This window comes from Gallinula chloropus (assembly GCF_964237585.1).
Source record: "Gallinula chloropus genome assembly, chromosome: 13".
Lineage (NCBI taxonomy): Eukaryota > Metazoa > Chordata > Aves > Gruiformes > Rallidae > Gallinula > Gallinula chloropus.
Window position 1 is genome coordinate 12,405,550 of NC_140098.1, and position 12,231 is coordinate 12,417,780.

At 42.7% G+C, this 12,231-nt stretch overlaps 1 protein-coding gene across 1 annotated transcript in view; it reads left to right on the top strand.

Annotated features, from left to right (window-relative positions):
• The window catches only part of SMPD3 (sphingomyelin phosphodiesterase 3), a gene marked incomplete at both ends in the record, with an annotated part of 33,451 nt that overhangs the window by 20,447 nt on the left and 773 nt on the right, over positions 1 to 12,231 (top strand). The window contains 4 exons of the mRNA XM_084270180.1: positions 340 to 495; positions 4,634 to 4,723; positions 6,036 to 6,099; positions 11,394 to 11,556. Coding sequence (XP_084126306.1) covers positions 340 to 495; positions 4,634 to 4,723; positions 6,036 to 6,099; positions 11,394 to 11,556 — 473 coding nt within the window. The remainder of the gene's footprint in view (positions 1 to 339; positions 496 to 4,633; positions 4,724 to 6,035; positions 6,100 to 11,393; positions 11,557 to 12,231) is intronic.

Here is a 12,231-nt window from a genome sequence, read left to right on the forward strand (position 1 = left end):
GAACTCCTGCTTATAAATGGAGTGCCTCAGATCCTCTTCCTCCCATGACTAGAAACATCATCACTTTGGCTGGTTGTCTGCAGCACAGATGCCTTGTCATCTTAGTTCTTCAGACATGCCTGGTATGACTGATTCTAGGAGGAGATACTTAAATAATCAAAAAGTGTGGCTCCTGCCAAACTTCATAATGGGCTAAGCACTAGGTACTGAGTGTGCTATTATCCACACTGTGTTTTCAAGATACCTTGCGCTAGCTTAGCAACTACTGTGTAGCTGTGAAACATGCCCAAAGGAGGACTTAGTTCTTGTTTTGGTAATTTCTTTCTTTGTTTGCTACAGGAGACACTACCGTTCGTTGTGAGCAACTTGATATGCTTCAAGATTGGCTGTCTGAATTCAGAAAATCTACCTCCTCCTCCAGTACAGCCAATCCAGAGGAGCTGGTGGCTTTTGATGTCATCTGTGGAGATCTCAACTTTGATAACTGCTCCTCTGGTAAGACAACTTTCTCCTTTTCCTGGTGTCTACCTGTTCCAAAAAGGAACAGGCAAGTTCTTGATTCTCATGGGATACAGCAGTACACCGATTGCAACTTGCTTCTGCAAGGAAAGGCTGTACTGCTACAGCCATTTCTCAAACAGGTACTGGCCTTGAGATGAGCCAAGAAGAGTAGCTGATGCTTACAAGCTCTGCTGAATTAAGCATGATGTTTGTTAAGACACAATGGGCAATAATTTGTGGTGACAATGGGGAGGACAGATCCAGTGGTTTTCCTTTATTTGAATTGCTAGCTAGAAGTCTAAGACAAGGTGTCTACCTAATGAGACATGCACGTTATGGGATTTTCTTGTGGAGAAAGTAAATTCACACAGTTAACAGTAATTTGATAGTGCATATATACAGATGTAGGAGATTAATGCTGCAGAGAGAACTAAAAATTGCTGAATCTGTTTTAAAAAAAAATTAACTGGTGCTGTGCACTCCTGTGGGCTTTTAAAATTTGTTACATTTTTTCTACATTGGGATGTGGGGGGAACAAGGAAAAGAACTTCACAAAACGGTAATTAATGGGTGGTGAGTTTACAGAGATGGTAGCCTTGTCCAAGCATCAGTATTATGCTCTGTTAACAGTTAAACTGCCAACAGCGCAGAGCATTTTGTATCCTCCCTGCCTTCCTGTCGGTACAGTTCAGGCATCCAGCAGAGCTCCTCACCAGTTTAATGCGGTGGCAATTGACACTGCTGGCTTGGAGCTGGGAAACGGGTCAGTGGTGCCCAGCATCCAGCCTCCCGCAAGGCTGATGGAGATAAAGAGCACAAAGGCAGGCACATTGTGGGGGGTTCATGTTGGGGTTGAGTCTGTGCTCTGCGTTACCCGGGAGATGTGCAGTGTACAGGTGAACTCTGGCTGCAGCAAAGTGGGATTCAAAAATTCAGACCAGAGTTTGTGGATTAACGGGTTAACTTGTGGATTCTGTAGTCTTCCTAAGTGTTGCAGCTGAGAACAAGACCAGCAACTGTACCAAAAATAATGTCAAGAAACAAAACACAAGCATTGTCTGATCTCAAATGGAACACTTAATTGAGTAGAAAAGACCATCAACTCAAAACACAGCCCTTCTGTTGTTCACTTCTAGCTCCTATGTACAAAATGTAAATTGGTCACAGCTACATGATCCAAGGTAAACTCTGAACAGGCGGAGAAGGTTCTGGCAAGTGGTAGAAGAAGCCATTAGTGGTACTGGCTACGGACTGCTGTAGTTAAACAAACACGTATTAGGTAAGTTGGAATAGCAGCAGTGGCAGTGAGGTCTTAAGGAAGGAAGAAATGTGGCCAGTAACAGGTCTCCAGCTACCCAAGCTGCCGCAACACAGACAGGCTGAGGCGGCAACTGCAGCAAGCTGGAGGGAGGGAGGGAGACAGAAGCTGGGGGATACAGATGGACACAGCTGCTGTGATGCGGCTGTTTCACTTGTAATGCTGGATGGCTGGATGGAGTGGCCTGGAGGCAAAGATATCCACCAAGGAAAGAAACTGTCTGCTGCATACTAATGGGGAGACTGCCCAGTCCAGTTGAAAATTGGGAGTGGGACTGTGCAGCAGGAGGAGAGAGACAGGAGTGAAGCTGTGAGGCAGAACATACGGTTACTATTCTCTACCTGGGAAGTTTTGGCACTCTAACCATAACTGCACACAGACTGCAGTTATGCTGTTGGGACCTGTCGTGGTAAATCAAAAGTAAAAGCAATTATTTGCTTTTGCAAATAATAATTGTAAACATTGTCACTCCTAAAAGGGACTCAAAAGTAGGTTTTAAACATCCATTTTATTTTTGCTCTCTTTGCCACCTATTTACATCTCCCTCCCTTTAAAATTCACCCAGCCTGCTAACTGAACTTAAGCTGGCTGTTTAGGGGTTTATTTTTAGATCGTTTTCTTTCCTTATGCGCTAAGCAAGATTAATGCAGTGCTTTGAAGACGTTTTCTCCTGCGTTTCTCCATTACTCATTGTTTTAGGGACATTTGTTAGCATTACAGAGAATTCAACATCTTAAGATTAACTTTTTTTTAAAGCAGTAATCAGCTTCCTGTAATCCTGTATATGATTTTCTGTATTCTTTCCCACTCCACAGACTGATACAGCAAGTAATTAATGTTTCAGTGAATATCAAGCTTCTATTCTTAGATGTATTGACAGTACAGCTTCCAAAGTTCTCCTGGTTCACAAGCGACCTTATACTTATGACAAATTTTCTGCAACTCCGTTTTCCTCTCCAGTTTTACAGAACATGATGACAACATCCATACAGTGAATTCACGCTTAGTGAGAACATTATTAGAAAGTTACTTACTGTCAGGTTGCTTTGGACTGACTTGTGTAAAAGTCTATAGTGTTTTTAAATGTTTTAGCCTAAGATAAAAAGTCTTCCAGGCAGGTGGGTTAAGTTTTTTTGCCTCATCAGCTGTCACTTGTCACTGTCAGTACCACAGTTACGAATTAATCATGACAGAAACTTTAATCTTGGTTTTGTGGGATATTTTATAGAAATATAACAAGAGAGAACTTGGAGAAACGAACAGTTGCATGGATTTTATCTATTACTTTTCCATGAACATGAAACCGTCCGATTGGCTGTTCAGACAGTAAGAGCAGCTCTCTGCATTGCATACCTGGCAAATCTTAGGAAGGGCCAGTCCTCTGCCACAGCTCCAGGATACCCCAGTAAATTCACTTTTCCAATCTCCCTGCAATTATGAGGATGCCTTCAAGATCAAGAGCTAACTGGGGCAGGGGGGAATCCGAAACGTGTAGTGAGACAGATCAGCTGGTGTGGATGCAGGAGCTGTATTAACGACTTCATAACAAAAAGGCAAAAGCACCTACAGCTACAAACACAGTACTCCTGTACTGCACAGTTGCCTTCTGCTTACTCTTTAGAGGCAGAGGTCAACAGCTTCTTCACTTGGCAAGAACAGCATCTTATACAAGGAGATTTAACGCAATTCCTACAGTGGGTGAGAGGCATTCTGTCCAAGATACACAGCTTACAGTTTAAGGTTTTGTTTCTCACTTTAAAGGAGCCCGTTTTCATGCGTACTTACATATTCTGTTGTCTTGGCAATAGACGGTGACTAACACAGTACAGCAGCAGCTCCAAGCACAGGTGAATATTCTGCTGGTCCCAAAAGAGAGCCTTCAAGCGTTGCTAAGAAGTTTCAACCTTGTAAAAGGTTTAAGACCTGCAAGAAAGAAAGTTATCAGGAGCTCCTGCCTGTTTCTTTGCCATTTAACAACAATGCAATTGTAGCAGATGGTATTTTCAAGTTCTGGTTGTGCTTGTTTCACAGGTTTAATGGTCGCGGTGTTAAACAGCATGCAGAGAGCTAGAACATGTGTATTCGTTCAGTGTCTGAAATTGATCTGTACATTTTTGTAGGGCATCTTACTACATCCTAGGAGCTCGATGCATTGCATGCTTTAAATGCAGGGAGCACAGGAGCAATTAGGAAGAAATTACTCTGAAGTTGATAGGTTATGCTGATTATGCTTAAGATGGCATTAACGCTGTCAATAATATCCCAGGCAAATGATCAATTCCTTGTCCTTTCTCTTATCTATTACGGCTTGGAAAATATTTGTTCAATGAATTCCTCTGAAGCAAATAAAGCACAAGCTTTAATCTCCAGACTTACTGGGATGTACAGACATACTCACAAACAGCCACTTACATTAACATTCTGAAGTCAGTCTGAATCTACATTGCATGATCTGTCTCAACAAAGGCTTTGTAGCAGTGTAAGTGATGCGATGTCAGTGGGTAGAGAAGGAAATGGCCAGGAAATATGTTGCAAAACTTTCAGTTTTCAGTTGGAAAGTACCAAAAAGTATCTTTCATAGAAAGACATCATAGGAAAGAAGTGCTATTAATAAGGATTTGTTGGAATTTCTGATCAAGACAAGATATTTCTGTATGGTAAAGCTACTGCTGGACTGATTCAAATCCACCCTATCAATGTGTACTGCGCAGGAAGGAGGACTTGCCTTTGCTGTTGAGGCAGAACACAGAGGTGCCCACAGGTTTACAAAGCACTGCTGATGTGCCTTTCCTTGGGTTTGTTCTTTCCTTGCAGAGGACAAGCTGGAGCAACAACATTCTCTGTTTACACACTACAAAGACCCTTGTCGAATTGGTCCTGGGGAGGATAAACCATGGGCAATTGGTAAGACCTTCTTTAGCCATTAGTATACATGAACACTTACTTGTCTGTAACTCGCATGACATCTATAAGCAGCAGGTAGTTCAGCAGTAAAAAGTTTTTAGAGCCCAAATATTTACAAGGGCCATTTTTGTAATGTGTTTTTTACAAACCTTAGCAGTGTCTTGTTGACTCCCAACCAGAGATCTCAAACATCAGTCCACATTCTGGAACTTCAAGGTACTTTAACACCTCCCCACACCTATTCTATGTTTAAAATAAGTACCTGGGGGGACAGAAGAAAGCCTAACTGCTGTTTCTGTACTGTCTGCATGCAGTACTTTTGCTCAGAATATTCTATTTCTTGTTCTATAAATCCTGTAAGTGAGGATGTAACAAGGCCATTCAACAATACTATGAACTCGTAGGGTTCAGCTTATAAAAGATTTCCTGGAACTCGAAGCTATTCATACCTGGTGAAACTCAGCTGAGCTTGATGAAATTTCAGATCAGGAATCAGACTAGAGGTCTCTATAGAAACAGTTATAAATGTGAAGATACTAAAGGTAAGAACATGGAACTGTTTAATAACATGGCTTTACTCTGTTGTAGCAGAAAATCAAAAAAGTATCAGAGACCCAGGGGCAGAGAAACTGGAGGTAACCTTTTGAAAGGTGTCAGGCAGCTGGGAGGTCTGGATAGAGGAGCTGCTCGTAAAGACCAGACAAAGGCTGCTTGTCTAGACTGCAGGCAACAAACAGGTTGGTTCCCTGCCACTATGACCTACAAACTTTTGCACACCTCTTGTGCATGTGGGTTGAAAAAGGAATGCGAGGAAGAAAGGTTAGTGCATGAACTAAGGAACAAGAGACTGAGCGTACAGAGTACAGAAAGGAGACGCAACGGACACCAGTGAAAGTCAAGTTTAGATTCAAATGTGTGCCAGGAACATACAATGCTTAGACAGGGACTATGCTTTAGTTAAAATGGAACAGAAGATGTATGGAGGGATGGCAGAAGAAAAGCTGAGTTGAAGTCCAGTATACTCATCATCCAGTATCCCCATCTTCGCTGTTACAAGAAATTGTTTTCCTACATTTTTTCTGAAAATAAAGACTCAGACTAAAAGCATCTGTCAGTCAGGTGTGAGACAGTCACTGTGGAAGGTGTAACTGGTATGTAGGGCTGCAGATTGTGTTCAGAAGCGAACACAAAGTGCTCTTGGATATCCTCTCCCACACACAGATGCTGCGTTCACACCTGCACCCCCAGGAGCTTCCCAAGAGGCGAGTCAGGAGGGATGGCGGGACAGTCACATCTCCCTTTCTGTTCACAGGTACCCTGCTGGATCCTGAAGGGTTGTATGACGAAGAAGTGTGCACTCCAGATAACCTCCAGAAGTATGTAATCCCTAATCCTCCCACATGCTTTAGACATTTCCTTAAAAAGCCAGTATTTTGCTTGCTGTTTAACATTTCACAAATCAAGGGGTGTTTCATGAACTATATAAAAAACAAAACCCACCACAAAACCAAACCAAAAAACTCCATGCATGTTCTTACTTAGGGGCACTTGGGGAAGAGGAAAAAAGGGAAGGAAAAGCAGCTGCTTTTCAGAGCCTAATAGAATTGGGTTCAGTGGGTAAAAAGATGAGAGCAACTGGAGTTGGTGTGTTTATGTCTCTGGAGTTGGTCCTACCTGGACAGACCCATAGGAACGAAACTCTGAGCACTATGGAAAGGGGTGTGTGGACAGCTTCTCTGAAGGTATTTCTGCAGGCAGCCAGTTCCATGGTCACACCCCTGTAAAGGACAGCATCAAAGGGAAATGGGAGTTCTTTTCAAATAAAAAACCCACCTAGTTTAAGACCCCATTCCCAGCCCAACACCTAATAACCCATCCTAGGCGGCTTGCAGAATTTGATACACCTGAAAAAGCACACTCACAATGCAGATGGGAATTAAACGGCACGTCAGACAGAACTAGCAACATGGCTTAGTATATACCCATGACACTAGTACAGTGTTATTTTTAAGGAGTGTTTGATATGAAAAAACAGGTAAATTTGGTCTGAGCTAGTGGAATTAGGATAAAAACAAAACCAACTTCATTTGCAAAAGTCTTATGACAAATTTCATAAATACCTGTGGTGGTGAAGTAATAGGTCAGCAGAGAGAGATTAATAAGCTTTGTGCATTTCAGAGCAGCATTTAATGAATGTGATAATCCTTTTGCAGCTCCTTTTGTACCTTGAAGGCCAGTTTAATGGACTAAGTACGTTATTAACGTGACTGGCTATAAAAGATGTTTATTACCAAAACAGGCTAGAGAGTGGAGTTATTTGAATTAGTGAGTCTGTGCAGATGCTTCAGTTCCACGTAGTGGAAACGGCACATTACAGGGGCACATTTCACACTGGCATTGTTACTCCCAAGTACAGTACTGTCCATGTACAGATAGACACTTACTTGAATGTATTAGGTGAGGCTCCCCCGAAGTCGTCTGTGTTCAGAACTGATGGGTTTACTTTATAGTTGATGTAAGTTTTTGCTGCAAGTCCTGCTTTGTGCATTCAAAAGCCTGCAAAGTTTCCAGGCATTTCTGTTCACGTGTTGAAAACTTGAATTTGGTTGATGTGCAAGGAATTTCTGGAAACCAAAAGCAAGGTAATTTGGCCCTAAAAATCAAGTTTATTACACCCACACACAGATTTGCATTCTTTTGTATGGTTCCAAAACTTTAAAAAACCAAACAGAACCTTGCCTTGTTTCCAAGCAGCCTTTTGAGACAAGCTGTCATCAAATTACTTTTGGGTATGTTGGTTTATTCCCTGGAGAGTAACTTGCATTTGTCAGTGGAGTTTAACTGCTGAACACATAACAGATAGATAAGGAACCATCAATCAATAAAGATTTAAGAGTACTACTTCTGCTACCTGTGTGTATGCACAGCACCTCAGGGTGAGGTAAGTGGAAAATACTCTTGAATGATCGTTAACAGAACACAATGCACAAGACTCTTTGCCTACTAAACGTGGCTTTCAGTTTTCCACAATCCATTGTAATTGTCACACTGCTGAAAACCCCTCCATTAGACAGGGACTGCCACTAGCTTTTCATGCAGATCCGCAGGGAAACAGGTATCTATATCTGTACATTACGTACACCTTCACCTCTCTGAAGCCCAGAGAGCCTGTCCTCACATCTTTGCCAGAGACTGATAAACACAGAAGTTACCAATAAATTCAGTAAAATTTAAAGACATTAATGGAATCTGGGCTTCCAGATTCAAAGCATTTTTATAAGCACCTTTCCTAACGTGTATAGATGGAGTACTGATGGACTACAGAGGGCTATTGACAGCACAGCACCTGTGGAGCACTGGCTAGCTAACAAGTGTCCTCCCTTCACACAGCCAGAGAGGGTACAGCCGCAAATCCATCCATCCTTTCTCAAATTTTTCAATGATAAACCTTGATCAGGCTTTACAGGCGTTTAAAGCAGACATTTAAACTGGCAGAGTAAGCTATCTGCAGAATTATTTCTCCATCAGCACTCCTCTCCCATTTATAAATAAAATGCAGTTCACATTACTGAACTAATTAGGCCATAAAAGCAGCAGAACAACTAGCTCTTAAGAATCTCTTTCATGTTAAGCACAGCATACATAAAATGTCAGAGTAGAGCATCATACTTGGTACAAATAATGTGCAAGCAATTTATAATTATAGAACAATTAATAAGCTATACGTAGCAATCTGGGCACTGCCACCGTGCTGGAAGCCACACAAGCTTCTGTTCAGAAGGACTTCATGAAATGCACACATCTCAGTGATGATTGTCCCCTTCAGCAAAGCACTAGATAAGCCCATTTTTGCCTCCTCACCCTGGACAGAGCCTGGCCCAGGAAACCATGTTACAGCATGCCAAAGAGCCGAGACTTGTATATGATTTTTTCCAGGCTGCCCAGCTGCCAGTCTCCACTGCTGGGCAGCAGCTCACACTTCGGGGCTACAGGCTGCAACACCAGTAAGAGAAGCGTTCCTCCACCCAGGTGCTCCTGGCCTGAATGAGGTGGTCCCCAAGCTTTATAATGAGGGAATTTTGCTGTACAGCTCCCTTACATGCACAGCTCTTCACACACCTCTGTTCATTGCAGCTACAGTCAGCACTGCAAGGCAGCCACACACCAGACCCCTGTGTGACAGAATTTCCATACTTTAACCTTGAAGGTATTTGGGACTGAAAATCTTCCAAGGGAAAAGACAAAGTTCCGATTACTTTTATCCTCTCTTTCTTTGCATCCTATGAATTAAGACAATTATTCTGACAAAATTCAGTTTAGTTGTGCAACTCAGGTTCACTGAAATTGTTAGCATTTCACTGACCGCATGGCAGAGCCCGTGTCCACTACTGTGTCCCTCGAGGAAATAGCCACAAACAGCACCCACTGCTGGGTGCGAGTCTGGGGCAGAAGCAGGCGCATGTGCACCTACAGTTTGTTTTCCTCATGTACTTAAACTTAACATTTCCCTTCCACAAGCAGTTAGTTGTGCAGGATAAGCGAACACCCAGCATTCGCAGACTTTTAAAAGCATGTAACTGAAGCTAAACCAAATTTATCTTCTAAATTAATGCAAATAAGATGCTGGGTTTGGGGTTTTGGTTTTTTTTTGCAGTAGTACTGCAGCACTAATCAGCAGTTTCTTCTACTTTGTCAAGTAATTAGCTTTGCCAAATATAAATACCATTTTGGAAAGAGGTCAGTTCCATCAGTTTGCTTTCTTGAACCTAGAAAAAGCACTCCAGGAAGTGAATCACTGCTCTCTGCAGAATCAGCTTGCAAATGGGGTGCAGACAGTAACCTCATTTACCACGAGTTATTAGATGACAGCCTAAAACTGAATAATACATAAAAGGAAGCTTACTTGGAGAAAACAGGCACAATAAACTCTAAAAACCTTCAGTACCTCACTACATCCAAACGGGGTTAAAGAATTGGTCTGATTAAGTAACTCTAAGACCGCAATTTCGTCATTGTTATCTTTTGAAGGCAGTAAAGGACTTCTTGTATGTAGCAACTGACCCAAACTTACAGAGTCTAACACTAATGAGACCTAATCGAGTATAGTGAGGGCCGTGTCCCCTCTACCACAGCTCAGTCCTCCCAAAGACACAAAATTTGACAAAGAAACCATCTGAATCTCCAACATTAAAACAAGTCACAAGGGTGTGGTGTTTGTCTAGTTTTTCTTTTGTTCTGTACTCTCACTTGCATGCATTAAAAAAACAGCCCTAAACCCAACCCCATAAAGCCCATCCAAAGTCAAGTCTTAAAAACCAGGTGATGGAAAATACCTTATTTTTTTCCCAAGGTGCAATCAAAGGCTTTGTACCTGCCAGGGCCCAAGTTCATGGCTCAGTGTTTCTCCTGCAACAGTTGATGATGTAGCTTAATGGCATAATCAGCTCTTACAAGGAAAACCATAGAACCTTGAGCTCAGGTTTGGGCTGGTAAGTAAAGGAAAATTATATTCAAAGAGGCGGTTTTCAGAGTAGCTTGTTTCTGTGGTTTGAGCCACAACCGCATCTGCCCCTCTCGCACAGTTACCATGCAAACCAGCCCTGACTGTGCTTGCTGCTAACTGCATAACACCCCCTCAGCAGTCACCGTGCACAGCTCCTGGCTGTGCACACAGCTGTGTCCCTTGCCTTTAGCACTCCTTTGGTAGAGCTTTTAAACAGAACACAAGGTAAATTGAGTTTCCTGTTAAATCCAATCCAACAGCAAAACATCACAGCAAGGCAGAGTTAGAAAGATAGCGTGATAGGGACCTTTGTGGGTTAGCTAGTCCAAAACAATGATCAAGGCAGGGCTAACTTCAAAGTTAGATCAAGCTGCTCAAGGCCTTAATAGTCTTCTCTACAAAATGTGCTTTTAAGGTTTGACCGCTCAAACCAAGAGTTTTAATAGGAGATTCTTAGCTTTGACTGCTTCTGTATATGGTGCTGGGCTACGTAATCCCCGTGCAGATGGGAGCAGAACTAACACACCTGCTACGTAAGTCTGTCTCTGTAGAGGAGTTGAAGTGTCACGTACAGAATCAAATTAGGCTGTCACTATTAATTAAGTAAGAACTTGGGGTCGGAGACACAGTAATCTGATGCAGAGACTCACTCAAAGCCAATTACCCCATGCCCAAATGTGTGCTGAAAGCCTTCCTCATACCCTGTCCGTAAAGCTGCTTGTCTTCATTGCAGAAGTTGCTGCTCTCATCAGCGTGGAGAGGCTTGTATCGAGGTACTGCCATTTATCTTAAAGTAATCCATGAAACAGTTTGCTCCTCAGCTAGATTCAGCAACACTGGAAATCAGCTGAGGGGCTGTGGGCTGCAATATACTACAGATTGCAGGTGGACAGGGTCCTCCTCTCAGATGTTTGTTCTCCTGACTACCACGGTAGGTCCACGGGCCCACTGCACAGCACCCACAGTGCCAAAACCACCTGAGGCTTTAAGAGCACTGTGAGGAGTCAGTAGAGCCATATATTAGGAAACATGTTTGGAAGAAGATGCAGTTTACAAATGTAACAGTCCTTTTGGACAGGTGTCACCATTACTAGGGATTTGGAGAGCATCTCCCATAACGCATGAAGCAAACATTTAAAGCACTTGCTTTGTTTTTTAATGAAACAGGGTGCTGGAAAGTGAAGAGGGAAGGAAAGGATACTTAGTCTATCCCACCAGCAAGAACCACAGTTCCAGTCAAAAGGGGAGGAAGGCTTCACTGAAAGGAAATGGGAGGAGGATTGACTACATGCTCTATACAGAAGAAGGTCTCTACCTGGAATGGAAAGTGGTGAGTTTCAGAGCTGACAGCCATAACTCACAGAACAAACCTGCCTGGATGGCACTGCAGCCTCTTCTGATCGGATTCCAATTCGTACTGCTGCTTTGTTATATTCTGCTTTTGTGTGCAGGTACCTAGGTTCTAAAGCTACTGCAGAAACAAATCAGGGATTCTGGTAGTAACACTGGTGTATACTCTGCTCTTCAAAAACAAACAACAAACCTTGTTTCCATTCCTTAAACTTTTGCCACACCAGGTGTTCTTCTGATGCCTTCCCCACCAGCGGTCTGAATACTTTTTAGTCCATTTCAGGTGTCTGGGTGTGCTTTGGTTATGCCCATGAAAACCTATTTAAGGTACAAGCCTGTGATACACATGCAGAAGTTAACAGGGGCTAATCAGAGTAAAAACTGGTAGTGCACCGTCTGCTTTGGGGTGGTAGGACCTTGCCTTACAAAGAATTCCATGATGAAAGCAAGAAACATGTTTACACTTCTTTACCACACCTCACTGCAGGTGCTGCAGAAGAGCAGGTGATAGAGTGGTTCCATGTAGTTTATTGCGTACCTACATCTGTGGACATGGCAGTTTAGCAGCTGAATTCCTTTCAGATGTCCATGGTGCTCCTGTACAGTAAACCCAACTTGCATTTTGCACAAATGGCAGCAAACCCAGTGTTACAAT